The sequence below is a fragment of the Urocitellus parryii genome, chromosome 6, assembly GCF_045843805.1.
Source record: "Urocitellus parryii isolate mUroPar1 chromosome 6, mUroPar1.hap1, whole genome shotgun sequence".
Lineage (NCBI taxonomy): Eukaryota > Metazoa > Chordata > Mammalia > Rodentia > Sciuridae > Urocitellus > Urocitellus parryii.
This window is the reverse complement of record NC_135536.1, coordinates 176,726,933-176,754,701: the sequence shown is the minus strand read 5'-3', so window position 1 is coordinate 176,754,701 and position 27,769 is coordinate 176,726,933. Positions and strand designations below refer to the sequence as shown.

Below are 27,769 nucleotides of genomic sequence, written 5' to 3'. Positions count from 1 at the left end.
GTAATAGCACTTCACTATAGCACCCATAAGGTAGTGTTAAGTAACCTCAAGAACATCAATGAGGTGGAGGTTTTGGCTCAGTGGTAGAGCTCTTGCCTTGCACGTGTGAGGTACTGGATTCGATACCCAGCACCACATATAAACAAATCAATAAAATAAAGTTGTCGGTCCATCTATAACTAAAATAAAAAAATATTGAAAAAGAACGCGGATGAAAAAGTATATTGTAAAACTATTCAGAAGTAACGAGTTAAGACTATTTATTCCCTTGTTTTCAATGTAATTTAGTTTACTAAGTTTATACCATTTCATTTTCAATAATGGCTGTGTTTTAAAAAGCAACTGGCAAAATTTCTAAACATTCTTCAGCCGTCTCTAGTGAGCCTGCAGCCAGCAGAGTTTTCAGATGAGGGTTCTGAGGCACAGAAAGGTTAAGCAACCATTGAAGGTCGTGCAGGATGTTGTCTGCTACTATCAATACTACTACTCATACAGCGACTGGCCGATAGCTGGCGTTCAATAAGCAATTGCAGAATAAGTAAAATAAATTTTAACATTCTTGTAAAACAAAAAAAAAGTAGATGTTTTAACATAAAACATACACACAAGGGTGAAATTAACATCTCTTCAAAACTTGTTCACAATCCCAGGACGGTAACTTTCCTTTTGGCCTGCGAAGTTTTACAATTCACCTGTGATCGTAGGGCGTCGGTCAAACACTTGCTCCTAATTTGATACGCCCCGCTGTCCGTCGTCCGGCCCTTCCCACCGCAGGGCTTCCTGGGAGTCGTAGTTCCAAGGTCTGGAAGCTCCCGCAGCAGCAGCGGCGCGCTCCCAGTCGCGGAACTACAGACGGTGGTGCGCAGATCGCCAGGCTCTTCCGCCTCGCCTTTTCCTTCCCGCCTGCGCGCCCGCCCCAGATATCATGGCGGCTCCCTTGGCCCTGGTGCTGGTGGTGGCCGTGACTGTGCGGGCGGCCTTGTTCCGCTCCAGTCTGGCCGAGTTCATTTCCGAGCGGGTGGAGGTGGTATCCCCATTGAGCTCTTGGAAGAGAGGTGAGACCGCTGGCTCGAATGGGCGGCCAGACCCGGCCCGAGCTTATTACGGCCTCTGTGAATGGGAGGCGGGTGGGAAGTGGCTGCACGGTTCTCAGGAAATTGACCTGCTCAGGGGGTCTTTGGAGACGTGAGGGCGCTCCTGTGGAGCGGAGAGGATGTGCGGGAGGTGGTATAAGGTTTGGGCTCAAGAGGCTGGACCACTCTAGAGGTGGGTATCTGAGGGGGCGTGCCCTACTCGCCGTTCTGAGCCCAAGGACGTGATCCGTAAAAGGGTTAGGATAAGAGAAGAGGATTCTGTGTGGAGCAGAATTTGTGAAGAGCGTACGAGTTTGGAGCGGGATCACTAGTAGTGACCCAGTGTAGCCGAGGGGATGGGGGACCCGAATGAGGGGACCAGTCTCTTAGCGCGAAGAGCCTCTGTAGATGTCCTTAGTCGCCTCTGACCAGTCAAGGACCTTAGTGCAGTTTTTCCTGCTGTTTCTTCTTATTTCTGTAAGTTATTCATCAAACTTTGTTTTATACTGGTGGCTACAAGGAGACTCAGAAATTGGGCTGAAGGAGCCACAGGCAGAGTGTCTTCCCATTTCTTTACTTAGTGTTCTAGCCTTGAATAAACTGCCCCTCCTTTTCCAATTTCCTAAGGATGGAGGATTTGCGTTGACTCTTGAAGGGTTTGCCAAAGATTAGAGAAAAGGAGAGTTCCAGGTAGCAGAATTTAAACAGAATCAAGAAATGTTCAAGGATGTGAAATGTCCAAAATGGGAAAGTAAGGAGGGGAAAGTAAGTAAGAAAGTAAGTAAGGTTGGGGCCAGAGTTTGATAATTAAAAGGTAAAGATTTTTTTTTTTTACTAAAGTAAAATAAACATACAGCATACAAATTATAAGTGTAGATAGAGCTCAGTGAATTTTTATGACCGTGTACAGCATGTAGCCAGCACTCCAGAATTCCCTTCCTTTCCTAGAATTTATTTTTTTTAAAAATTTTTTTCTTATATTTATTTTTAGGTGTAGATGGACACAACACAATGCCTTTATTTTTATGTGGTGCTGAGGCTCGAACTGGTTCTCGTCCGTGCTAGGCAAGCGCTCTACCGCTGAGCCACAATCTCAGCCCCAATGCCTTTATTTTATTTGTTGATTTTTATGTGGTGCTGAGGATTGAACCCAGTGCCTCATGCATGCTAGGCAAGTGCTCTGCTGCTGAGCTACACCCCTGGCCCTAGAATTTTAAGATATAGAGTTTTGATGTTTTGATGTTACACCATAGACATTTTGGAATGGAGAATGGTAAAAAGAATGAGTGTTTTAGGAATAGCATTGAAGTTCCTAAAAAAACTTAGTATGTATCAAGGACTATGGTAAGCCTTTTATGTGCCTTTTCTCATTTAGTCTTCACAGTAATTCTATGGTGTAGATGGTATTATTTCCCCCATTTTACATATGAGGAAACTTGAAATTGAAACAAGTAATCTGCCTGTTTCTCAGTTGGTGAATGGTGATAAAGATGGTTATAGTGCATACCTGAGATGGAAAAAACTTGGGTTTGTTATCTTTTCTTTGCATGTAATTTTTGTTGAACTGAATTGAATCCTGCTTTCTTGTGGATACCAGAACACCCTTCTTCTGCAATCTTAACCCTTTAGACATATTCTTATTAAGAGTATTTCTCATCTTATGTTATAATTATTTGTTTCTTTTTGATTTTCCCTCCACTGTGAGCTTCTTCAACGACATTGTTTTATTCCTGCCTAAGTTCATTGGTGTTTGGCCTAGAGCAGGTGCATAGTTAATGTTGAATAAGTATGGAAGAAAAGATAGCATTAAATTTGTTATTTTATAGGATAGGCAGATTAAAGGATCCAAAGATGAGGCATTGTTGTGTGGTGCTTAAAAGCATAGGTTCTGAAATCTCGGGAAGAGTCTTTCTCTGGCTTGCCACTTACTAGCCATGTGATTTCCTTCTTTTCCTGTCTCTCCTTCCTTCCTTCCTTCCTGGGGGTTGAACCCAGAGGTGCTATACCATTGAACATATCCCCAGCTCTTTTTTATATATTTTTAAAAATTTTGAAACAGGATTTAAGTTGCCCAGGCTATCCTGGTTTTTCCTACATTGGTCTCTTGAGTAGCTGGGTTTATAGGCATGGGCCACCACACCCAACTAGCTCTATAAAATAGGAAATTAAATGAAATAATCCATATTGAAATTCAGCATGATGATGAAAGCCAAAAAGTTTAATTCTGAGCTTTTAAGTTTAGATACTATGAAGAATCAGTGCTGACAATGGCAGAAAGGAAAGAGCAGTTAAGTGTTTGATGTGTAAAATTCAGAGGTTAGGTCTGGAGCTTGTGGCCAGTGGCAGGGCTAGAGGACGAAAGATTTACTAATCACCCATCATTTAGATCTGATTAAGTCAGGATTATTATTTGTCTTATTTTAGGGGAGGGTACAATATCTGTAAGTATCATTTGTCTTCAAAGTATACTTTAAATGGGATAGCTTAAACCCTAAAAGGCAGGCATTTCAAAATACCAAAGCCCTTTTGGTTTCGCCATGTCTTTGACCAGTTCTTTGAAAGGGCCTTGGATCCAAATAGATTTTGGTTGGCTGTAATACGGGCTAATTTTTAAAAATGAGAACAAGTGAGAAGTTGTATACTTGGAGGGGATGATTGTTATCTTTAAACATCTGAAGGGTTTTAAGTCAGTATATTATTAATTCTTTCACATGCAGATGACAGAATCCCAACGTAAACTGGCCAGATTGCAATAAAAAAGGAATTTATTGGCCTTCATAACTGAACAGCCCAAGGATAGACCTGACTTCAGGCCTAACTGGATCCAGCATTGGCTACGTTCAGACAGGTTCTTCCAAGGTGTTGGCAAGAGTGGCCACTGACTTTATATCCTCTCAGTTTCAAGTCAAGTGAAAAGAGAGTGACTCTTCATTGAACACAACAAAAGCCTTGGAATTGAATCGCATTGAACTGATTTGGGTCATATACCCATCCTTCAACCAGTTGCTGTGGTCAGCCTGATTCATGGAAAGGAGGCAGCCTCACCCAAAACAGGGAGTACCCTATAAGGAAAATTAGGGTGCTGTTTCCAGAAGAGGGGAAAATTGAGACTAGGCAGGCAAAGATAACAGATATTTATTAAAATAGAAAAGAGATCTTTTCTCTTACCCATTTCTATAAACCCATCAGTTTGATAGTATAACTAAACAAAAAATGTATATACGAATTTCCTTTTTTATGAAATATAAGCACTAGCTTCTCAGTCTAATACAAATAATAAGGATTTACATTGATATAATGCCTCCTGCATGTCAGGCAGTGTTCTAAGCATGTTAGTTATATTAATAAGCAACTCTAAAATCGCCCATGATGCCAATACTGTTATTCAGCCCATTTTATAGATGAGAAAAATTTATTTATTTATTTATTTTTAATATTTATTTATTTTTTAGTTATTGGCAGACACAGCATCTTTGTTTTTGTATGTGGTGCTGAGGATCAAACCTGGGCCGCATGCATGCCAGGCAAGCGCGCTTCCACTTGAGCCACATCCCCAGCCCTAGATGAGAAGATTTAGGCACAGATTAAATCACTCGCCTAAGATCATATAGCTAATAATATGTGCCCCCATCACCAGCCCCCAAGCTGGTGCTTTACCACTGAGCCACATCCTTAACCCTTTCTATTTTTTTGGGTGTGTGGGGGAAGGATACTGGGGATTGAACTCAGGGGCACTTGACCACTGAGCCACATCCCCAGCCCTATTTTGTATTTTATTTTTCGACAAGGTCTCACTGAGTTGCTTAGCGCCTCTCTTTTGCTGAGGCTGGCTTTGAACTCGTGATCCTCCTGCCTCAGCCTCCTGAGCCACTAGGATTACAGGCATGCACTATCACGCCCAGCTATCCTTTCTTTTTTTTTAAGAAAATATTGAAAATTTATTTATGTTAAAGAAGACCTATGTCAATGAAAAGTTGCACATGTTCACACATCAAAATGATAATAATATCGAGGAAATAATACCACATATACTCATAGATAAGTCATTTCATACCAAAATGTGCATATCTACCGTCAGTTGATTTTGACATTTATCCCAGGACAATTCAGTCAGGGAAAGAGGTATCTTCCAGACATGGTGCTGGGACAAGAGAGCACTGATAGGCATACAAATGAAATGGGGCCACTTCATTATAACATACAGAAAGATTGTTTCGAAATGCACCATAGACCTAAATGTGAAGTTAAAAATAAACCTTTGCTGTAAAATGAAAGGGTAAATATTCTTCATTGTGGGTTTGACAGACTACTTAGACATCCCAGGGCTTAAGTAACAAAGGAAATAATGTGGCTATCATCAAAATTAAACAATTTTGAGTCACAAAACCCTACATTGAGAAAATGAAAATATAACCTCCAAAATTAGAGTAAATACTTGCAAATTGTATACCCAATAAGGAAATTAGAATATATTTAAATATATAATTAAAATATAAATAAAGACCTGTTATAAATCAATAATAAAAGATAACTCAGATGAAAATTTGGCAATGAGTCTACATTGACAATATTTCAAAGAAAATTAAAAAGTAGCCAATGAACATGAAAAATACTCAAATCCAATAACAAATCAAAACACAACAAGATACTACTTTAAGTCAAAGTGAACAGTTATAATCAAGAAGAAATTGAATCTCAAGTTGGTGAGGATGTTGAAAAATTAAAATCCTGATACCTTTCTGGTTGAAACGAGAGAATGCAGTCATACTGGAAAACAGTCTATCAATTTCTCAAAATGTCTTCCAAGTATTACAACCTTCTATACCTAAGAGAAATGGAAGCATATAATCCACATACACAAAAAATATCTTGTACACAAATCTTCAGGGTTCTCTTAATGGTCAGGATTGTGTACCAAATTGATGAATTAGTGAAAAAAAATACAGCATATATATATCAGTGGGCTTGGAATCAGCCATATAAAGGAATGTAGTACATGTACATGATACAACATGTATGAACCTTGAAAATATACTAGGTGAGGGGAGCCAGTGATCAAAAAACATAATGTACAATTCTCTCTTTATTTGAAGCATTCAGGCCAAGAAATCCATAGACACAGAAAGTAGCCTAGTGGGTGTGGTATTTTCTTTTAGGATACCCTTTCTTTCTTTTTTTTTTTTTTTTTAAGAGAGAGTGAGGGGGGGAGAGAGAGAGAGAGAGAGAGAGAGAGAGAGAATTTTTTAATATTTATTATTTTTTAGTTCTCGGCGGACACAACATCTTTGTTGGTATGTGGTGCTGAGGATCGAACCCGGGCCGCACGCATGCCAGGCGAGCGCGCCACCGCTTGAGCCACATCCCCAGCCCCCCTTTCTATTTTTAAAATATTTTTTTTTTGGTTGTTAATGGACCTTTATTTTATTCATTTATTTATATGTGATGCTGAGAATTGAACCCAGTGCCTCACATATGCTAGGCAAGTACTTTACCACTGAGCCACAACCCCAGTCCTCTATTTTTTCTTTTTTTCTTTTTTTTTTGAGAGAGAGAGAGAGAGAGAGAGAGAGAGAGAGAGAGAGAGAGAGAGAGAAAGAGAGGAGAGAGAGAGAGAGAATTTTTAATATTTATTTTTTAGTTTTCGGTGGACACAACATCTTTGTTTGTATATGGTACTGAGGATCGAACCCAGCGCCCCGCGCATGCCAGGCGAACGTGCTACTGCTTGAGCCACATCCCCAGCCCTCTATTTTTTATTTTGAGACAGAATCTTGTTAAGTTGCTGAGTTTGACCTCAAACTTATTCCTCTTGGGCTGGGGATGTGGCTCAAGCGGTAACGCGCTCGCCTGGCATGCACGGGGCCCTGGGTTCGATCCTCAGCACCACATGAAATAAAATAAAGATGTTGTGTCCACTGAAAACTGAAAAATAAATATTAAAAAATTAAAAAACAAAAACAAAAACACTCCTCTTGCCTCAACCTCCTGAGGTTCTTGGATTATAGGCATCTGCTGCTGCACCTGACAAAGGTTTCTTTCTCATTTATTTATTCAGTCATTCTTTATTAGTATGGACCTATGGATGTTTATTTTATAATCCATACCATTTTCATTTTATTTAAATTGTTTTGGTTTTGGCTTTTGGGATCTCTTTCAGATTGGCTACTTTGTCTTTTTCTTAGTCTATTTCTGGAATTGGCTGCTTCTCCAAGGAACCCTGGCTCCTTTTATTGGAAATTTTTTTTTGTGTGTGGTGCTGGGGATTGAACTCAGGACCTGTGCATGCAAAACACTCTAGAAACTGAGTTATATCCCCAACCCTGGAAGTTTTTTTTTTTAAAAAAACAAGATCTGGGGCTGGGGTTGTGGCTCAGTGGTAGAGTGCTCGCCTAGCATGTGTGAGGCCCTGGGTTCAGTCCTCAGCACCACATAAAAACAAATAAAATAAAGGTATTGTGTCCAGCTACAACTAAAAATAAACATTAAAAAGAAACCAAAACAACAAGATCTGGATGATAGTTGTGTTCATTGCTACTGGAACGACTGCTTCTTTAATACCCTTTCAGCTAGGAGTATAAGAATACCACTGCTTTAGAACAAGCTCAGTGTTTGCCCTTGATAGGGGAAACTCAAATATAACGTTTGTATAATTCTCAATTATATGCTTTTATTGTTATCCGTAGGAAAATTACATAAGTATATCGAGTTACTAAATAAGAATTCATGCTTCATGGGATTATTATCAGGTAAGAGTTGAGAGTCAGGGCTGGGGTTGTAGCTCAGCGATAGTGGTATAGTGCTTGCCTAAAGTGTGAAGCACTGGATTCAATCCTCAGCACTATATAAAAATAAATAAGTAAAATAAAGGTATTGTATGTATCTAAAAGAAAAAAATCAAACCAAAATATATTTTTAAAAAAGTTGAGAGTCTATCAAAAATGCAACTTTTTGAAAATAATTGGCCATCATTAATTAGCTCTTATGGTCAACTATCCTAGTAATAATTGGATAATAATTCCATGAAGCCAGAAATGTTAGCAGTTACTCTGGTGAACTTTTCTCAGGTTTTATTTTTGGAATGTACTCCAGGAAAAAGAGTGGCTTAAAGGTGTGAGTTCTTTGAGGTTTTTATTGAGTTTTTGTGTTTTTTCACAAAAAAGCTTTTTGTCAAACTGACTTTAAAATGTACCTAGCATAATATCAGTGGAACATAGTTATATGTATTAGAACTTGGGAGTCCCAGTTATTCTTTTAAACATAGAATAGATGCACTCTTATATTCTAAAGAGGATTTTGTCACTCTTTATCTCAGACCATGTCAGGGTTTTCATTCATATGCACCAAGATAAGAAAAATGACAGTGTAGGAAGCTAAATGTATTAAAATTATTTTGAGTTTTTGCTCTTCCTGTACTTTTTTTTTTTTACATAATATCTTTATTTTTTATATTTACATGGTTCCAGGGATCGAACCCAGTGCCTCACGCATGCTAGGCAAACGCTATACCACAGAGCCACAACCTCGGCCCCTACTTCTTAATGTTTTAGTAAATTATAGTGTTTTTTAACGTGTTTTTTACATGAGATTGACTCTTCCCCCCAGATGACTTATCTGTGAGGCAATTTGATGGTATATTTAATCATCAAGAGAGCTGAGCCACATTCTTTCTAGGCACTTTCTGGATAGCACATTAGCAAATTTATTGATGTACAATATCTAGCAAAAGCACTGAAAGAAAAATTACATTGAGATAATTGCCTGAAAATTGTGAAGTCCTCTGGGTACATACTTGGAAATTTCCCTCTGGATTAAACAAGAATAGTAATGTTTTCAGACAACCTTATACTGGTCCTGTGTTACATAGCAGCCTCTTTATGCGACTCCTTAAGGGATGTTTCTTTCTGGTCCTAGCATAGAGTACCATTTGCAATTGTCTCAAACAAAAGGCTTTGTTTTGGTTATAGGGTCACCATGAATTGTGTAACTGATTAAGTTTACTTATTTAGGGTAGGTCTATAAAGTTTAAAGTTGCATATGTAGCCTACTCATTACAAATATATAGTTTCTTTTTTTTTATAGAACCAGCTCTGTAATCTCTGACTTTATTTAATATTTATCTTAAGTTTTAGGTGGACACAATATCTTTATTTTACATTTATGTGGTGCTGAGGATCGAACCCAGTGCCTCTTGCATGCTAGGCAAGCACTCTACCACTGAGCCACAACACCAGCCCCTCATTTATTTGTTTTTGAATAGGTAATTCAATCACTTGGTTCAAAAATCCCAGTTGCAAAAGGCTACATGATTAAAAGTCATCTTTCTACCACTTTCTTTTTTCTTTTCTTCCTTTCCTTGAGAGCTTGTTTAGAGGTTCCAGTAGTGAAGCACAGCTACTCATACATCCTTGACTGAAGGATAGTCCTGCTGGGGAAAGTTGTCTTCTTTCACTGAGTGCACAGCTTCAGTGATCAGCACATTGAGGGATGAGGGAGGAAGGGAATACCTGCTTAGTTGACTAGATTAGCCAAACCAACCCTAGAAACCAGTGGGGTAGCAGAGGTCACAGCCAAATTGCCTTCACATCCTCTTCCTTTCCTTGAGATAGGGATTTCACTATGTTGCCCAAGCTGGTCTAGGACTACGGGGCATAGGCCGCCATGCCTGGTTGTACCACTTTCTCATAGCTATTAAGTTTCATTCCTTGGAGGCATCCATTGTTATTGGTTTTTTATGTATCCTTCTGAGATATTTTATACATTTATAAGCCTATCTACCTTATAGACTTTTATAGCTCCATTTTATGTCTTTTTAAAAATATTTTGTCCCATATTTTAAAAATGATTTTTCTTGATTCTTTTTAAAAATTACAAAATACTTCATGTGTATTACTGATTCAGAAAGATGAAGAAAGGATAAAAGAAACTAAACATTTTCTGTAATCTTATCATCCAAAGATCATTATTGTTAACATTTTAATATTTTCCATACATTTCTCATCAAATATATATTCATTCTCTTAAATAATGAAATGAATGAATGCTTATAAAAGTTTAAAATAAAATTGTATTATATTTTACCTGCTGTTTTATGACCTGCTCTTCATTTAAGACTATTCCATGGACAGTGCTCCTTCAGTAAATATAGATCTATACTTTGTTTTTTAATTTTAACTTTTTTTTAAACATTTTTTTAGTTGTAGATGGACACAATATCTTTATTTATTTTTATGTGGTGCTGAGGATCAAACCCAGTGCCTCACACGTGCATGGCGGGCGCCCTACCACTGAGCCCCAGCCCCAGCCCTTAATTTTAACTTTTAACTTTGAAATAATTTTAGATTTTTAAAACATTGGAGAAATAGTACATATGGGGCTGGGTTGTAGCTCAGTGGTAGAGCCTTTTAGGCAAAGTGCACATATGAGGCACTGGGTTCAATCCTCAGCACCACATAAAAATAAATAAATAAAATAAAGGTACTGTGTCCATTTGTAACTAAAAAACCAAAACAAAAGTATATAGACTTTCTGTTTATCCTTCACCCAGCTTCTGATGTTAATATCCTATACTGCCGTAGTAAAGTGCCTACAACAGAAGTTTAACATTGATTCAGTGCTATTAACTAAAGCACAGACCTTATTACCACTTCCCTATGAATGTTCTTTTTCTGCTACTATTCAATCTGTAATCTCATTTTGTTTTTTCTTCTTAGTCTATTCCAATGTGGGACACCTGCTCAAACTTACATTTTTAAGAGTATTGACTAGTTATTTTTTTCTCTTAATTTGGATTTGTTTGGATGTTTTCTCATGAAGAAATTGGAGAAATATTTTTTTGGCAAGGGTACCACATTTTTGGCATGAGGACCATATATATCTCAGTGAATCATATTAGGAAGAACTTGGTGTTAATATGGTTAAACTATTATTAATGATGTTTAACTTTGGTCACATAATTAAGGAAATGAATGTCAGGTTTATCTGTGTAAAATTATTTTTCCCTTTGCATAGGCTGGTTTTTATCATATTTTTTACCCACTGATTTTAGTATCCACTGATGACAGTTATTACCCTTTAGAATTATTTCAGTGGGTCAAATAGTGATTTTTTTTCTTGTCTTTCCTTCTACACTTGATGCTTAGAATTCTCTGTAAGGATAGCTTTCCTTTTTGTTCCACTTATTATTCAAGTATTTATAACTGCAGTTTTGGGGGAGGGGGCACCAGGAATTGAACCCAGGGTCACTCGACCACTGAGCCACATCCCCATCCCTATTTTGTATTTTTATTTAGATGCAGGGTCTCACTGAGTTGCTTACTTTTGTTGATGATGCCGGCTTATTGTTGTTGATGATGGCTTTGAACTCTTGGTCCTCCTGCCTCAGCCTCCTGAGCTGCTGGGATTTTAGGAGTGTGCCACTGCGCCTGGCTATAACTGCAATTTTTAACTCTAAAGTATCCCATCATAAAAACATATATCAATGTATTTAGATAAATTTATATTGATAGGCATTGAGAAATTATTAGCCAATTTTTCAGTACTCTTGAACACTATACTGAACATATCTCTTTGGGCACTTGCCCAATATTTCCTTAGAAACTGTCCTAAGAACTGTCGTCTTAGAATCAAAAGGCATATACCTAAAAGATACATATTGCCCTGTAGAAAAGCTGATAACAAATGTCACACAGTCAAGCAGAATATGAGAATGACTGCCCATTTCCCCACTCTACGGACATTTCTCATCAGCTTCTGATATGTTCTGCCCGGTTCCCAAAAACATAACAAATATAAATGAAACAGTTTTTAGAGTGTGTGGAAGTTACAAAGAGGTAGAAGGAAATGTACTGTTTAATATAAAACCTTCTCCTAAACTAGGGGCACTGGCACACCCCTATAATCCCGGTAATTCTGGAGGCTGAGGCAGGAGGATTGTAAATTTAAGGTCAGCCTTAGCAATTTAGCAAAAACCTAAGCAACTTAGGAAGACCCTGTCTCAAAAAATAAAAAGGGCAGGGGTTGTGGCGCAATGGTAGAGTATTTGCCTAGCATGTCTGAGGCACTGGGTTTGATCATCAATACCACATAAAAATAAATAAACTAGAGATATTATGTCCGTCTAAACTAAAAATTTCAAAATAAGTAAATAAATAAAAAGGGCTGGGAATATGGCTTAGTGGTTGAGCACCCCTGGGTTCAATCCCCAATAACAAGCAAAAACTTTCTCCTAACGAGTGTTGTCCCACATTGGAAAGGGATGCTGTGTATGGAAGAGAGTTCCTCATTCTCAGAAATGTTCAACTAAAAATTTACAAACACTTTCTGGAGATTAGATGAAAGGGATTAGATAAACTCTTAGGCCCTTCTTGGTCCCGGACATACCTAACATTTTAGTTTATGATCATCTGCTGTCTGTGAAGTCTGAGTGAACGTGGATGTCTTGCTTTTCAGTGGTCGAAGGCCTCTCACTGTTAGACTTGGGAGTATCTCCGTATTCTGGAGCAATATTTCATGAAGTAAGTGTTCTTGTTTTCTTTTCGGGGTACTAAGAGTGGTTTACCGTCATAGATACCAAAGCCTAACCTTTGTTTTGTACAAGCATTTAAAAGGATCTATTTTTGAAAATCCTATTTAGAAACAACCCTTTTTTAGATGTCCTCTGGATAAAAAGGTGGTTTCACAGTTACTATTGAAATGATCCAGAATAAGATTGTAACTTGGAGAAACAGGTGAGACTTCTGTAGAAGTGACTTTTAAATGGCAAATAAATTGTAACCATGGATAGTTGGTGTGCTGAGTAGCATGTAATTGATTCTTTGAAACATGCTTTTCCATGAAAACATCAATGTTAGTTTCTTAAAAAGCCCACTAAAGCTTATTTAACCCATAAAATTAGTTTTTAAGATTAATAAAAACAGTGGGCTGGGGTTGTGGCTCAGTGGTAGAGTGCTTATCTCATATGTGAGGGGGGTACTGGGGTCAATCCTCATCACCACATAAATAAATAAAATACAAGTATTGTGTCCATTTACAACTAAAAAAAAAAGGTCCTTAAAAAAAAAGATTAGTAAAAACACTCTTGATTAGGTCACCATAATCTCTTGTTTGGGTTACTCCAATAGCTTCCTGACAAGTCTTTCTCAGTTCAGTCTTGCTCATTTCTTCTTTTTTTTTTTTTTGGCACAGTACTGGGTATTGGACTGAGTGCCTCTCTCCACTAAACTGAATTCCTAGCCCCTTTTTTTTTACTTTTTTGGTTTTGAGACAGGGTCTTGGTAAGTTTCTGAGATTTGCCTCAAACTTGTCAATCCTCCTGCCTCAGCCTGTTGGAGTAGCTTGAGATTATAGGCATGTACCACTGAGCCCAGCTTCATTTACTTTTCTTTTTCTTTTTTTTTAGTTGTAAATGGACATAATACTTTTATTTTATTTGGTGCTGAGAATCAAACCCAGTGCCTTACGCATGCTAGGCAAGCACTCAGCCATTGAGCTATACAACCTTAGCCCCTTTACTTACTCTTTTTTTTAGTTGTATATGGACACAATATCTTTATTTTTATTTTTTCGTGGTGCTGAGGATTGAACCCAATGCTTCACACATGCGAGGCAAGCGCTTTGCCACTGAGCTACAGCCCCAGCCCCTATTCTCTCTCTCTCTCTTTTTTTTTTTTTAATATTTTTTAGTTGTAAATGGATCTTTTTAATTTTATTTATTTACTTATATGCGGTGCTAAGGATTGAACCCAGGGCCTCACACATGCCAGGCAAGTGCTTTACACAGGCTGAGCCACAACTCCAGCCTCTCATTTACTCTTTATTGTGCTTTCAGGGTCATTTTTCTAAAATGTGAATCTGATTTTGTCACTGTCTTACTCAGTTCCTTTAAATCCTTAACCATTGACCTCAGGATAAAATCCACATACCTTCAAGGAGCATACAAAACCCTGTAGACCCTCCTTACCACATTTTTTTTCCAATATTTTTTCTATTTTTTTTTGTCCATTTATTTTTTTCTTAATTTTTTTTATAGTTATAGATGGACAGAATGCCTTTATTTTATTTTTTAATTTTTATGTGGTGCTGAGGATCAAAACCAATGTCTCATGCATGCTAGGCAAGTACTTTGCCACTGAGTTATAGCTCTGGCCCTGTCCATTTATTTTTAATTGGCATATTATAGTTATAAATAATGATGGCATCTGTTGTTATATATTTGTACATGCACACAATATAATAATATATTTTGGCCAGTATCATTCCCCAGTATTTCCTATTCTATTTATACGTGTGTGTGTGTGTGTGTGTGTGTGTGTGTGTGTGTGTATATATATATATATATATATATATAAATTTTTTTTAAGTTGTAGCTGGACACAATACTTTTATTTTTATTTATTTATTTTTATGTGGTGCTGAGGATCGAACCCGGTGCCTCACACATGCTAGGCAAGCACTGCACCACTGAGCCACACTCCAGCCCCAATTCTATTCTATTTTTTTTAATAAAAAATAAAAAAATATTTATTTTTTAGTTGTAGTTGGACACAATACCTTTATTTTAATGTGGTGCTGAGGATCGAGCCTAGGTGAGCGATAGGCGAGTGCTCTACCGCTGAGCCACAACGCCAGCCTCCCTATTGTATTCTTTATCAATCATTTCTGTTTTTTTTCTTTTTTCTTCTGATACCAGGTATTGAACCTGGAGCATTTAACCACTGAGCCACATCTCCAGCCCTGTTTTAGAATTACAGGCATGCACCACTGGGCCTGACCTCCCTGAGATAATTCTAACATATATATGTTATAGAATATGATACTGTATCATATTCTCTGTTAACTAATGGTCTTTGTTCATGCTGTTGTCTCTCTATAAAGGGCCACTCTTCCCTTTTTGGGGAGTTGGCTCTACTATTCAGATATTAGCTTAGGCTTTAATGCCTCCAAAAGCCATCCTCCATCACCTTAGACCAGGCCTTGGGTTCAATTGCCTAAAACACACATATACACACACACACACACACACACACACACACACAAATCACCCATGCACACACACATGCACACACACATATATTTATGTGAAGAAAGCTTCCAAATATTTGGAAATTGAACATTGTACTTTTTGTGTGTGTGTGTGCTGGAAATTGAACCCAGGGTGTCACACATGCTAAGCATGTGCTCTTCAACTGGCCTGCATCTCCAGTCTATACATTTCAAAGTAGTCTCAAAGAAGAAATGTCAGTGGAAATTAGATTATATTTTCTTTCTTTTTTTTTTTTAAGAGAGAGTGAGAGAGGGGAGAGAGAGAGAGAGAGAGAGAGAGAATTTTTAATATTTATTTTTTGGTTCTCAGAGGACACAACATCTTTGTTGGTATGTGGTGCTGAGGATCGAACCCGGGTCGCACGCATGCCAGGCGAGCGCGCTACCGTTTGAGCCACATCCCTAGCCCCTAGATTATATTTTCAACTGAATAATATTGAAAAGCAAACAGCCTATCAAAACTTGTGGACTGAGGCTATATACCTCAGTGGCAGAGTGCTTTCCTGGCATGTGTGAGGCACTGGATTTGATCCTTAGTACCACATAAAAATAAATAAAATAAAAGCATCCTGTTCATCTACAACTACAAAAAATAATAAAAAAACTTTTGTGATACAGCTAAAGCCATAATCAGAAGAAAATTTATTGCCTTAAATAATAAAAACTAAAATATTATGAACAACTTTATGTCAGTGAGATGAAAATTTAGATGAAATGGACAGATCCTTAGAAAAACACAATTTATACTGACACAGTAAATTGGAATATTGTTTTATCTGTGAAGGAAATTAAATCTGTAACTTAAATTTCTTAAAGAACACTTGGGCAAAAATGAGTGGATTTTTTTTCTCAATTTTTATGGAGGAAATAACATTTTAACACGAACTTCTCAGAGAATAGAAGGAGGAAAAGATTTCCCAATTAATTTTGTAAGTTTAGTAATCTTGGTCCTCTAGGGTTCCCCTTGGCTGTTAGATATGTCTTAGAACATGATTTTCATGATAACTGTAGTGTGTTATCAGTTTCTAAACAGATATTACATACTTATTTATTTTTTGAGACAGGGTTACATTACATTGCCCAGGCTGGCCTTGAAGCCCTGTGCCAGGCAGTCCTCCTGACTCAGTTTCTGTGTACTTGGGACTATAGTTGCATACCATCATGCCAAGCTAAACAGATATTTAACACATCAAAATTTTTTATTCTCTTTTGAAGTAAAAAAATAGTTCCAGTGGTACGAAAGGTTCAGGGTACTAAATTATTTGCTCTTATATGTACATCAGCCAATTAGAATAGTACAATATTCCAAGAAGGAAACAGATAAACAGATTTTTGCTGAAGAAGTTTTTCCCCCAACTCAGGAAACTGTTATTTCATAGTGAGATTTAACTTAATTTTTTATTTGTATGTTTGTTTTTCTCCTGCAGACTCCATTAATAATATACCTCTTTCATTTCCTAATTGACTATGCTGAATTGGTATTTATGGTAAGTAGTCTTTCAGATAAAGTCTATCAATCATTTTTCTAATTTTGCAGTCTGTTTTTGTTTTGGTACCGGGGATTGAACCAGGGGCACTTGACCACTGAGCCATTTTCCCAGCCCACTGACTTGCTTAGTGCCTCTGCTTTTGTTTAGACTGGCTTAGAATTTGTGATCTTCCTGCTGGGATTACAGGCATGTGCCACCATGCCTGGCACAGTTTGTTATTTTTAAGGAAAAATCTGCCTTACAAGCTTGGGAGTTTCTCAGAAATAAAAGTGAAATTTTATATTTTTAATTTGAAATCATTGAACTGTGGCAGAATTATGGAAGTGTGAGAAGCAATCTCTGACTTCTGACTTGCTCCAATTCCTTATTCTTCTTTAGAGCTTGGTTTCTAGATTATGCAGTCTTGAATTTTCTAGCTCCAAGATTCTGTGATTGGCTTTAATTGTTCCAGTATGGGGGAAATCCTAAGTGTCCTAACTGTTCTGCCAAGAGATTCTGTGAAGAGGACATAGGCCTTGATGGGACTTTTAGGAGGCAAGAATCTTGAATACTGAAATGACAGGACTGTGGTTGTTTTTTGTTTTTAAATATTTTTTAGTTGTAGATGGACATAATACCTTTATTTTATGTATTTATTATTTATGTGGTGCTAAGAATCAAACCCAGTGCCTCACATGTGCTAGGCAAGTGCTCTACCACTGAGCCACAACCCTGGCCAGGACTATGTTTTGAGAGCACAGCAGTTTGAAACATTTGTCTAGTTTAGGGTTGAAAAATCTGGGTCAACAAATTCCTCTGGAGCTGGGGGTGTGTTTCAGTGGTAGAGCAAGCCTGGCATGGGTGAGGCCCTGGGTTTGATTCCCAGTACTTAGAAAAAAAAAAAAAGGAAATAATACATAGGAAGTCGGAAGTCTACTGAGGTCTTTTTTTTTTTTTTTTTTTTTGCGGTGTTGGGGATTGAACCCATGGCCTTCTGCATGCCAGCCAAGTAATCTATCAACTGAGCTAAATCCCCAGCCCTACTGAGGTCTTCTTTAATAATTATATTGGTTCCTATTTATTGAGGACTTTTATTATGTGCTAGGCACTTACATACATGAGGCTTGCAAAGCAGTGGGTATTGTTCCAATTTTGTAGAAAACGTAAGTAACTTGTACTTTTAGAGCAGACACAGTGATTCACAAGACTTAAGTGGGCCTAGATGGGTTCTAATCTTCAGGGTTTTCCAGTTAAATCTCCCTGACTGGGTCTTACCTTTTAGTAATCAGAATGAGGGTTGACATTCTGCCTGACTGATCCACCAGAACTCTAGGGCCTGGCAGTATTCCAGTATCTCTGCATAACTGAGTTTTATATTTCCTTTCACTCTTCTTTCTTGACAGATAACTGATGCACTCACTGCTGTTGCCCTGTATTTTGCAATCCAAGACTTCAATAAAGTTGTGGTAAGTAATTAACAGATGGGAAAAACTGGTGGAATTTGGTAACCTTCTGGTCTTTGTTATTACAAAGAATCAAAGGTCCTATACTTAAGCATTTAGCTGCTTTATAAGCTAAGAAGTGGAAATGAAGCTTCTGGTTGATTCAGCTGTACTTGGAACGACAAACCCAAATCTATGAAAGTGTTTTACTAATACATCCAGAAAGTTCAGTCTTAATCTATGTAGCTTGTTATTATCCACACACCTGTGCAAATTGAGATTTTTTAGAACAGAGTTTTACATGACATTTATATTAGTGAGGCCCCTAAAAAAATCTTCCATTCTTTTTCACCAGTTTTTCTTTTCAAAGGAAAGTGAATTCTGCTTTTAACTTACTGTTAGGACTACTGAGGTAAAATTGGATTCTTGGATTCTATTTTATTTTTTGTGGTGCTGAGAATAGAACCTGGGGCCTTGAGCATGCTAGGCAAGTGCTTTACCACTGAATCATACCACCAGCCCCCAAAGAGTACTGGAGATTGAACCCAAGGGTGCTTAACCACTGAGCTGCATCCCAAGCCCTTTTTTTAAAATTTTGAGACAGGGTCTCACTAAATTGCTTAGGGTCTTGCTTAGTTGCTGAGGCTGGTTGCAAACTTGCCATCCTCCTGCCTCAGCCTCCTGAGCCACTGGGATTATAGGTATGTGTCATACCAAGCCCCAAAGAGTAATCTTAATCAGAAAATTTAGCATGTATTAAGTGCCTCTTAAAAGTATTTTTTTTTAATATTTATTTTTTTAGGTGTAGATGGACACAATACAATGCCTTTATTTTTATGTGGTGCTGAGGATTGAACCCGGGTCCCGCCCATGCCCCTTGAGTGCTCTAAAGCTGAGCCACAATCCCAGCCCCTATTAAAAGTATTGATGTAAACTTTAGTTTTAATCCTTATTTAATAGCCAGGGGAATTGCATAGTAGAGACATTTTCCTTTTTCCTGGGTTCTGAGAGAGTTAACAGGTTAATCATGTATACTATCCATGTAATTACATATTTTAAAAAAGTTGGCTATAGCCTTTCTTGATTGGCTGGGAGCCACTGAGAGGATTTAGGCTGGGGTGAGATAAGGCTGCATTTCATTGGCATTGCCTGCTTGTGGTTCATTTTCACTTCTGTTAACAAGTAGTAGAACCAGAAATAGCAATTTGCCTTTCTGTGGCAATGGTCATCAGTAACACAGGAAGCTGATAAATTCTAAAATTTTAGACCTCAGATTTTTAAAATATCTAGACTGAGGGTTTTTAATTTGGAGTCCATTTATAGGCTTAATAGGCCTATAAAATGCTTGAAATAGTATGAAAAATTGTATGTGTATGTGCATGTCTGATCTTTTCCGAGAGTCTGTGGCAGTTAATTATTGCTCAGAGTTTTTGACTTCTGCTAAAGGATTAAGAACTACATTTTAGAGACTTAGTATCACTAAGGCTAATAGAGCATAACTTAAAAATTCTATAGGCTGAGCTGAAATGTGCTAACAGTATTCTCTTGAGGGTTACAGATGAAATAGCTGGGCATGAAGTTCATAAGCTGAGAAATTCAGAGATAAATTAGCACTGGCTAATTTTTTTTCTCCAAGATAGGTTATATATGTACACTTCAGTCTTTATTTGAGGTTAAAAATATGCTAAAGTCAAGTGGCATGTTATCTGTAGCTTACTTTCAAATGGTTTGATAAGAAAAAAAATTATGCCTGTGTGTATGTGTAGAGGTAAAAGAAATATGGTGAAATGTTAAACAACTGGTAGATCTAGGTATGTTTATTATTTGATACTGGGGATTAAACTCAGGGGAGTTTTTCCACTGAGCTACATCCCCAGCTCTTTTTTAACTTTTTATTTTGAGACAGGACCTTGCTAAGTTGCTGAGGCTGGCCTTGAACTTGCAATCATCCTGCCTTAGCTTCTGGAGTCATGGGGGTTACAGTCATGCACCACCATACTCAGTGATAGCTTTCATTTAAAAGTACAATCAGCCAGATCGTTTGTTGTTGTTGTTGTTACTAGGGGTTGAACCCAGGGCGCTTAACTACTGAGCCACATCCCCAGCCTGCACCCCACCCTCCCTTGTTTTTGGAGACAGGACAGGAACTCACCAAGTTGCTTAGGGCCTCAGTAAATTGCTGAGGCTGGCTTGGAACTTGTGATCCTCCTGCCTCATCCTCCTGATCCACTTGGATTATAGGTGTATGCCATGCACCCAGCCAAATCTTTTCAACCAAATGTAAAACCGAAATGTGTTTTAATGAAACTTGATTAGAGATGGTAGTGTCATATGTTTATTCCTTGTTTTTCTCCCCTGTTCAACTATCATAAGAATACTACCTATTCCAATTAAAATAGGGCTTGGTGTGTGTGTTTGTGTATTTTGTGGAGTTGGGAATAGAACCCAAAGACTTATACATACTAGGCAAGCATCCTACCACTGTGAGCTATACCTCCAGCCTTCAAAACAGTTTTAATGGGGCAGGGGGAGCTTTATGGAGAAAAATAAAGTATGTTTCAGTTAGTTCCTAACAACCTGACCTCAGGTTGAGAACCTTTCATTTTAGAGTGCCAATTTTAATTACTTTGTTGTATCTCGGCTTATGTAGAGACCTAGAGTTTTCTTTTTCTTTTCTTTCCATAATTTAGAAGAAAGAAAAGCAAATGAGTAATTGTCAGTATGTGTATTTTGATGCACAAAGATGTACTACTGGGCTGGGGATGTGGCTCAAGCGGTAGCGCGCTCGCCTGGCATGCGTGCGGCCCGGGTTCAATCCTCAGCACCACATACCAACAAAGATGTTGTGTCCGCTGAGAACTAAAAAATAAATATTAAAAATTCTCTCTATCTCTCTCTCTCCTCTCTCACTCTCTCTTAAAAAAAAAAAAGAAAAAAGATGTACTACTGTCATCAAGACTGAATTAAAATTTAGATTTTTTTCCTTCATTCTGCAGCAAACAAACAAACAAAAAGGTATTATGTCCAACTACAATTACAGGAGAGATTAAAAGTAATCTGCAGGGTGGTGACCTGGGTGTGTTACCTTTGTGGTCATTAATCAGTTTGTATGCAGCTTTCCATTATCTATATATTTTTTGTGTGGTGCTGGGGATCAATCCCAAGGCCTCTTGCTGAGCCGTAACCCCAGCCCCTATAATTGTTTTCAGTCTCATCATTGTCAACTCTGCTGAATTGTTATAGAAATATTTGTCTTTAGATTTTAAATTATACTCCCTTATTTATTTTTATATTTCTGATTTTCTTAGGGTTATATGTGCATGTATGTGTGTATAATTATAAATTTCCTTAGATTCTAGCCACTTTCCTTTCTCCAGCTGAATGCAATGGAGATTTTTAAAAAAGGTGTTTTGCCTATGCTTGGGAGTCTGATAATTGGACCTCTGAGGCCAGCTATAATGGTGACCGTGGTTATGAGACTGAGGAAGAAAGTAAAGAGGGAGTAGACAACATAGGAACTATTCATCCCTCCTGGAGACTCGCATTTCAGAAGATTTTTCTGCTTTAAAGTACTGTCCTTGAGAAGATTGCATTTACAAGTTGGTCCTGCTGGCCCACCATCCCCGTTGCCCAAGGATCTACACATTCTTGGTAACCTCCATCTCTCAGTGCAGCCATGCTGGCTGGCTTCCAATCTGGGAATGGGTCTGCAGTCCCACTTGCCTCTCTGTCTGCCCCTAAATGAACTCCTGTTCCTGTTCCTTCCTAATAGTTGCTTTTGTTGATCTCATCCTCTCCATGTTGTCTTCTTGCAGCAGAATGCTAGAGCTCTTAGTGGGCCTCCTTTCTTCTACACTTTTGCAGCTGTCCTCACTAAATGCTTGGATTGCTGAGCCAACCCCCTTCTCTGGTAAAAGAATATTAGTTTCGGGCTGGGGATGTGGCTCAAGCGGTAGCGCGCTCGCCTGGCATGCGTGCGGCCCGGGTTCGATCCTCAGCACCACATACCAACAAAGATGTTGTGTCCGCCGAAAACTAAACAATAAATATGAAAAAAAAAATGGACTCTTGAAAAAAAAAAAAAAAAAAGAATATTAGTTTAAATTTTGTTCTTTTAATTAAACAACCCCTGCTGTGAATGGCACCATAAATATTATTGATGATTATTCCCACTATTTAACTTGAACTCTTGCCATAGTGAGAACAGGGAGATGATCAAAGGGATTTTTTTTGCAGGTTTTCCAACTAAGCCTTTATCTAAACCTGGGCAAGAAATATGGGGCTACCTGTATTCCTGAGATATTCTCTTGATTTTCTTTGGAATTGAAATGTTTTCTTCTAAAATTTTAAAAGATTTTTAAAAAAATTCTGACACATGGGGCTGGAGTTGTGGCTCAGGGGCAGAGTGCTTGCCCCTTACATGTGAGGCACTGGGTTTGATCCTCAGCACTGCATAAAAATAAATATACAAAATAAAGATATTGTGTGCATGTATAACTAATATATATATAATATATATGTCACACACACACACATTCTGACACATACTTGTGAACCTGTTTTCAGCTTGAAGAAAAATTATGCCTGCAGTTAGTTACCTTTCCTATCTTCATCTTCTTATTTTGCCCTTTGACATAGCATGCCCAGTAATCATTGACAACCTTGTGGTTGTCATTCCTGCACACAGCCTTAACTTTTACAACTTTTGTAAACATCCCTGAATAATGTAGGGTCTTATTTTGCATGGTTTTAACTTTATGTAATTGGTACTTGTACTATATAGTCTATTGTGATATGCTTATTTCATCATTAAATCTTTAACCATTCTCACACAGATAGTTAAGTGCTTGCTCTTCTGAAATACTCTTAATAGGTTACAGCATTAGTTTTACTGTTTAATGATTCTCTGATCATTAAATCATCAGGGCTACCCATCTGTGGTTGAGAGATTTTTTTAATCTATATTCCGACCTGTGTTTACTTATAAGGTTGCCTGTTGTTTTTTCATTCTAGAACACACCCATGAACTTGTTGTGACATGTCAGGAAGGCAAGAGCTTTCCACCCCCATCCCATCTTAACTCACTAGCTGCCCAGCCACATCCAGCTCTCCTCTTTCTCTTCATTGTGACCTTTTCACACCTCCTCTATGGAAGTAAAAAAAAAAAAAAAATGAAATAGGAGAATGAGGAAGAAAACATATGATACTGAGACATTTGGGATCATTCCACTTGGCTTAAACATAACTGCTTTGCTGATAAAATTTTTTTTGAGTTTTTACACCACTGATGATAACTCTTCAAAATGGCTAAAAACTGGTTTTCCATTCATTCATTCATTCAGCCATTCAACAGATCTTTATTGTTCTCCCCCTGTGCCAGCTCGTAGGCATATATGGTGAGAAAATAACATGGTCCCTACCCTCATGGAACTCATACTCTAGGGAGGGAGCCAGCATTAGTCAGTTACATAAATAAATGAAATAGTTATAACTTTGAAGAATGCTGTGAAAGAATGTGTACCATAGGGGTTTTTTTGTTTTTTTTCTCTGAGGAACTGATGATTTAACTGGCCTCTAAAGGCTGTGTGGGAGTTATGTAGGGAAAGAGAAGAGATCCAATGCAAAGACTTAAGGGCAGGAGAAGTGGTGACATGTTCATGGTCCTAGGAGGTAGGGAGAATGTGTATGAAATTAGCCTGGAGAGTGGGGCCAGACCAGGCAGTGTCCTATAGGCCACGGCAAGGACTTCTTGTCTTCATCCTAAAAGCAGTGGGAAGTCATTTGTTTCATGTGTTTTGTCTTTTTTTTCCCCCCTAGTTTAAAAAGCAGAAACTCCTCTTAGAACTGGACCAGTATGCCCCAGATGTGGCTGAACTCATCCGAACCCCTATGGAAATGCGTTATATCCCTCTGAAAGTGGCCCTGTTGTAAGTATTCCCTGATAAATCAGGGCTCAGTGCCAGTGAATGTGAGGAAAATCTGATGAGACTTTCCCATGTAGTTTGTTGTATTTTTGGAGATTTGCAGTCTTAGTCATCAAGTATTTGCTTTAGTTCTATTGCACAACTGGGGTTCTGGCCAGCAAAAGAGACAGAGCCATTTTGTCTTTGTTGGGACAAAGACTCACACAGGGACATATACAATCAAACCCTTCACAAATGCTTTCTGATGTGGTGCTGATCTGGGCTCCAGCTTACTTGTGACCAGTGTTTCTTAAAGTGGGGGAAAAAGTTCTTTAATTGTGATGTATGAGTTGAATAAAATTCTGGTCTTTATGTGGTTATTGTTTCAAGCAGCTCCTATGTATAATTTTGTCCCCCATTTGTAGTTCAGAAAACTGAAGTAAAATGTCAAGTAAACCTTGTGCTCTACATGTGTAATATGAAATGAATTCATTCTGCCATCATGTATAACAAATTAGAATAAATAAATAATTTTTAAAAATGTCAGGTAAATCCATCCCAGTTGTGTCACTAGTGTGGAAGAGTGGAACTTATTGAGAGGCTTTATGAAAGAATTTTCTAGGAGTATTCAGTGCTGCCAGTAAGTTTAATTCTTTCATCTATTCTTATTTTCCTGAAATAGGCAAATGTGAATTATTATTCAGTCAACTAATAGTTGTCTTTTTTTGGGGTACTTGTGATTAAACTTAAGGGTGCTTTACCACTGAGCTATATCCCCAGCCCTTTTAATTTGTTATTTGGAGTCAGGATCTTGCTAAGTTGCTGAGGCTGTCCTGGAACTTGTGATCTTTCTGCCTCAGTCTCCCAAGTCACAGTGGTGGCATTATGTGCCACTACACCTGGCAATTAATAGTCATTGAATATCAATAATTGCTAGTTTCTAGGAATACACAGTAAACAAAACAGACAAGTTTCTTCATGGAAAAATCATGCCCTTAGAACTCTTCAGAATTAGAAGGGAACATATGAGGAGATTTTACTCAACTCTCTGCTCTGTGTGAATTTCCTGTTTCATATAGGTGTCTTGATAGCTCCTTCTTGAACATCACCTGCTATTCAGAAATGACTTGATTTTCCTCCCACTGAACAATTTTGGAGTATTCAGGTCACATCTCTATATTTTAGAAATATTGTTGGGAACTCCTTTAGTAGAACCAGAGATTTAGCAACATTATGAGTCCTTATAGACTCTTGTCTCCTGGGGGTAGTTTTGTAATAGCAGCAGCCATTTGTTTAAAGGTTGTGTAACAAGCCTATCTGTAGTTGCTGGAAAAAAAAAAAAAAACTAACAATTTCTAGGCCTTTGGCTTTAGAACTGCTAATCTTACAGTACTGGGAGGTATTGGATTTAAGGTCTTTATTTGTGAATAATAATTATAATCTCTCCCCAAGACACTGGTATGTTTCTTCCTGTCTGATAATCAGAATTATGTAACTGGCCTCCCTTTTACTTTGTCTGCCAGGAAAATCAGCCAGATTTGAAGCTGATTATTAAAATGCTTTAGAAGACCATTGGTCTTCTTTCTCTTGCTTTGTTTTCTCCTTTTATTTTTTTCCTCTGGTCTTGATCATGGCTATTTTTATTTTACTACTATTTTTGTTATCTGTTTTCATTTAGCTGCTGCAAATCCTTTGTATAAGCAGGATAGAAATTTATCCTGTACATTATGACTGTACAAAATTTCTTAACTCACACGCATTTCAGATTAGTTTCCACAGTCCTTTCCTTCCCACCTCAGGAAAAGAATAAGTGTTTTGGCTCCCTCCCAGTGGAAGGTTAGGATGTCCTATGAAATCAGATGGCAACTGCCTTGTTGAATTCAGTGGGTACTTAATTCTCTCTTTGGAGTCTGCCTCAGTGGGAACTGCTTGACTACTAAGAAGAAAGTAGTAGAAAGAACTTTGGCTTTTAAGGGCTTTGAAGCCAGAGAGACCTAATTTTGAATGTACATACTAACTTGTAAAACCTTGGACAAGTTACACATAACCACAGAATCTCACTTCCTCATTTGCAAAACGGGAGTAATGTTATTTCTTGTTTATAGGATCTCTGTAATGATTAAATATAACTGTTTTCCACGTTGTACATAGCATAATTTTCTTTTTGCTTATTGACCCCTAACCTCCACTCTATTCTATTTACTTGTGAGAACACATTTCAAAGAAGTTGCCTTCCTTTTAGTGTGCTTTTAGTACACTTCTTAAACTTCCTGGCTGTGGTAGCCAGGACTCCCTGGTCCATTGACCAGGATTACTAATGCTAAATATGTGTGTTCTTCCCCAGCTATCTCTTAAATCCCTACACGATCTTGTCTTGTGTTGCCAAGTCTACGTGCGCCATCAACAACACCCTCATTGCTTTCTTCATTTTGACCACGATAAAAGGTAAGGCCCTAAAGGAGAGTATGTAAAGCTCAGTTCCTGATTTATGCAAAGCAACACTTAATATTTTTTAAAATTACGTATTTAGTAGAAGATTATTATAGAAAATTTATACAAACCAAGAGAAAAAAAATAATTTAGATGTCCTGAAAAATCTACCTGAGAGGCACGCTATAAACATAGTTGTTTAAAAAAAAAATTAAAAAGTTGTGGGCTAGGGGTATAGCTCAGTTGGTAGAGTGCTTGCCTTGCATGCACAAAGGCCCTAGGTTTGATCTCCAGCACCAAAAAAAAAAAAAAGGTGTATAATGAAAATAGTAGTATTCCGTCATTCTCCTCTCATCCCCCACCCGCATCTTGTTGAAGCAACTGCTTTCTGATAATATTTACTTTCATATTTCTGAATGAAGACTTATATTGCTATTTCATGTATTATAAATTTTAGACATTATTGCATTCCTGTTATAGGAAATAATTAGTTCTATTGTACCAAAATCCCTACTTCTCTTTTGCCTGATTTTCCAACTATAGTTATATCACAGTTTTGATTAAATGAGTAGCCAGTTGTTAGAGGTGTAGTTCAGTGGTTGAGTGCCTGCTTAGCATGCACAAGGCCCTGGGTTTGATCCCCAGTGCACGTGTGAACACACACACACACACACACACACAAAAAAAAATCTGTAATTAGTAACTGGTGTTTTATGATACTATATATCTATGTTTTTTTTTTTCACTTTTGGGCAAAGTAGCAGCTATGATTACTTTCTCCTTGTTATACAACCTTTTATTTTAACCTAGGATTAATGATTGTCTTTTAGTTCTTGTTCAGTTTCTTGCTTTTTTTTTTTTTTTTAACCAATCATTGTTTTTTTCCTTCTAAATCTGTCAAGTACCTAGCAGTGTTTTTTTAGAACACTTAAATACATCAAGCTGTCTGTCATTATTTTTCTGGAGACCTCTCTCACATATCCTCCCAGTCTGGCCTGGTTATTCTCTAGTTTGGGTACAAAGCTTTCATACTGGAATTTCCCTTCATAATTCTGTGTTATATCCTTCTTTTCTGGGTTCACTCCTTCCTTTATTGTTTTGTTTCTCTGTTTTGCTAACTTGCATCCAGTAATAGTAGTCTAAGAAAATGTGTATGAGACAGATGTTTGGAGTCATTCTGTATCTGAAAAATATATTTTTTCTAGTTTAGCACCAAATTAATAGTTGGGTAGGATAAGAATGTTGTTAGACTGGAATAACTTTTTCTTCAGAATTTAATTTTTAAGTTTACTTTAATTTCTTTTTTCTTTTCTTTAACCCCTATCTAGTACTAGGGATCTAACCTAGGGCTTCACACATGCTAGGCAAGTGCTGTATCACTATTACACCCCATCCCTTCCTTTAGAATTTTG

General features: G+C 37.7%; 1 protein-coding gene across 2 annotated transcripts in view; it reads left to right on the top strand.

Moving 5' to 3' along the window:
- The first annotated feature begins 911 nt into the window (after nt 1-911).
- The window catches only part of Pigu (phosphatidylinositol glycan anchor biosynthesis class U), an 87,854-nt gene continuing 60,996 nt past the window's right edge, over nt 912-27,769 (top strand). Inside the window, exons 1-6 of one of the 2 annotated variants that reach the window (XM_026383216.2) lie at nt 912-1,055; nt 12,522-12,586; nt 16,541-16,600; nt 17,986-18,048; nt 23,842-23,951; nt 26,272-26,372. In XM_026383216.2, the coding sequence (XP_026239001.1) occupies nt 926-1,055; nt 12,522-12,586; nt 16,541-16,600; nt 17,986-18,048; nt 23,842-23,951; nt 26,272-26,372 (529 nt within the window). In that variant the 5' untranslated portion in view covers nt 912-925. The remainder of the gene's footprint in view (nt 1,056-12,521; nt 12,587-16,540; nt 16,601-17,985; nt 18,049-23,841; nt 23,952-26,271; nt 26,373-27,769) is intronic. The other variant, XM_077799473.1, reaches the window with a different exon arrangement.